Source organism: Aplidium turbinatum, chromosome 3, assembly GCF_918807975.1.
Source record: "Aplidium turbinatum chromosome 3, kaAplTurb1.1, whole genome shotgun sequence".
NCBI lineage: Eukaryota > Metazoa > Chordata > Ascidiacea > Aplousobranchia > Polyclinidae > Aplidium > Aplidium turbinatum.
In genome coordinates this window covers 26,081,851-26,084,670 of record NC_137474.1, presented here as the reverse complement: position 1 = coordinate 26,084,670, position 2,820 = coordinate 26,081,851, and the positions used below count along the sequence as shown (strand labels likewise).

Genomic DNA, 2,820 nt, shown 5'->3' with positions numbered 1-2,820 from the left:
GTTTTTTTCTTTTATGGCCGCAAAAAGATTTCAAAAAATTATTTGCTGAAAGTTTTCCACTGCTGAAACCATGCGTTTCTATATGCTACCCGTTGGGTGAATAAAACAGCTTTGAGCTAGCGGAAAATTTCTGCAAAGTGCAGAAAATATACAATTTTTATTCGGATTTTTATGGCAAGGGCACGTGACCACGTGCCTCCGCTTTGATACCGCTACAGTTGGAGGCGCATAGTTTAAATTTTATTATAACAAAAGATTATGCACACACACATAGCACTTGTGCAATATAGGCCTACTCTGTAGAATCAATACGAAAACTTAAAAAAATTATAGTTTCTACTTAAGTTTGTTGTTTCTGACACAAAAATTTAAAGCTAAGTTTTGGCAAACTTATTCAGTCTTAATCTGATAATTTCACTGCTATTTGTCCAACTTGTGAACCAGTAAAAATCTTTGTGGATCATTAGTGGTTCACCTGGACCACGTTGAGAATCACTGTTCTAAAATGTTTATGCTGGGTGAAAAGGCTTTTGAAGGCTCTACGTTATACAATTTGTAGCTGCTTGAATGTCTATCGATCGTAAACCAGGTTTAGTAAAATAATAAGAATACTGGTATATCAAAGGAAATTGAAAAAATGGCTCAAAACCATCCATCAAACAACGCCAATTCGATCTTACAAACTTACAACAATGAGATGATAAAGTGCATCGAAGATTTGTTTTCCCGTCGAGAGGAACTGAAAAGGCAACTCCATAACGATCAGGAGGAAAAGGAGAAGCTCCACCACGACATCAAAATGCTCACTGGACGGTAAGGAACGTGTCGACGTTACGTCATTGCATGTTCTTAAACTAATGCTGAAGTCACAAGATTAACTTTTAATTAACAACAAAATATTGGGTGAATAAAATATGATAAGTTACGTCAAGACGTTGAATCAATACAAAATTTAGGTTTGTGAAACCTGAGGTTGTTGAGGGTGGCTGCTTGACTAGAAGACCGTCCAGGTCACTTTGCAGTATCCACACATTTTATGTGATCGTTTGTAGTATTTGACTTTGCTTTGGTCGTGTGTATTTATACTCGCAACAAAAAGAAACGCCAATCAATCAATCAAAACCCTCAATGGACATCATTAAAATGTTATAAAACAATTATTGAAACCATCTCTTATCCAAACTTTTGACTTGCAATCACGTATCAACCAATGTGTGAATAAGAAAAAGCTTGTATTGAAATAATGACCCATGCAAGAAATGTCTTTCATAGCAGTTTAATGTCTTGCCTGTTAAAGAAATAAAAACTAGCATGTGTAATTGTAAGCTTTGGTAGTTGCCATTCCCCTATAGGCTAGTAGCCTAACTGGTAAGTAACTTAAATAAAGATTACCAACAAAAGTGTGCGCTTCGTATCGCATGTTATGTTACATAAAAAAAAAAATCTGCTAAAAACGTAATGTTTTAAAAATTATGTAAGGTTTGATTCAAAACCACGATTATAGTCTCTGTTGTAACATCCAGCGCCCCCGTTGCACCGCGAAGAGCCGCCTTCTTCAAATGTGGGATCACATTGAAAGACTTCGACAAAGCAGGCCCAGTCCAGTTGCTATAAAACAATTAGCTTCAATGATGAACCTCCGAAAATGTACGATGAGCGTTTTAAAAACAAATACCTTGACTTAAGTTGCAAAAACGTTTCCTGCTTGAAAGTAGTTGTGAAGAATCAGCAGTTGAAAAAATAGCATACACGACGAATACATTTCTGAGTCTAAACAATATCTAAATTTTACAAATTGTGTGATTGCGCAATATACGTGGTTGCTCAAAACATCGGCGCTCATAACTTATATTACTTTCATTTCGTCACAGGCTTGCAACCTTGAACGAAGATATAGCAAGAAAAATGTCTTCACAGAACGAATTTGACAAAGCTATAACTGAAACGCAGGCGGCGTATACCAGAGTTATGGAAACTTCACAAATTCTCGTGCAAAGTGTCCAGGGGACAGCATTGAAGCTGCGAACGAATGAACAAGTGACGTCGGATCGAGAAAAGTTTCAAAAGCCGGCTGGGATGAAACGTGTCCAGATCAAGAAAGAACCAATGGGCTAGCTTTTGAATGCACGACAATCAGACAGTCTACCAAAATATCAGACAGAGAGAGTTTTATCATTTTTGTTAATGCTTTGTTGCCATAGTTTCATTTGTTACGTCATTTTGAAGCTTTCCAGCAAAATAACTACCGTGACCGTAATGCAAAAAGTCTCACTGTGAAGTTTTCAAATTTTTAGTTATTCTCGTAACATTAGCGGGATGGTCAGCAAATGAAGGACCGCGACCCAACTTTTGGCCGTTTGGCTATTTCTATGGGTATAACGCGCAAGCCGCACAGCTGACCAAGGAGGTCGTCATTCTCTAGTAAAAGTTCTACAAAGTGCAAAAAAAGCACTGTAAAACTGGCAAAAATTGTTTGGCAAAACTAAATGACGAAAAAATCTTTCTGATTTATTATTTGTTTAAACTGTGAATGAAATAATAATAAAAGTTACGACTTACTAGTTACTAGTCGATTATGTGATGAACAAATATTACGCAGTGTAGACAGCAGGTAGCCTACAAGTAGATTTCTTTTTTTATTAGTTTACGCAAGATGCAGACTCGGAAAAGAATCATCGAAAATACGTCGTCAAGTTATAGTAGCCATGAAAATTCCCTGTAAGATCCGATGACGCCGCTAACCAATCAGAACATGTGTGACTACCGTCCAATTGTGACTCTTCTAGCATTCAGCCAGAGAGTTGATCCTACTTTGCACTT

The 2,820-nt window shown here is 37.1% G+C and overlaps 1 protein-coding gene across 1 annotated transcript; it reads left to right on the top strand.

Annotated features, from left to right (window-relative positions):
• Positions 1–561: 561 nt before the first annotated feature.
• LOC145767384 (uncharacterized) lies at positions 562–2,555 on the top strand. The gene is made up of 2 exons (XM_082579194.1): positions 562–813; positions 1,872–2,555. The coding sequence occupies exons 1-2, from the start codon at positions 638–640 to the stop codon at positions 2,113–2,115; spliced, it is 420 nt and encodes a 139-aa protein (XP_082435320.1). The 5' UTR covers positions 562–637; the 3' UTR covers positions 2,116–2,555.
• Positions 2,556–2,820: the final 265 nt, after the last annotated feature.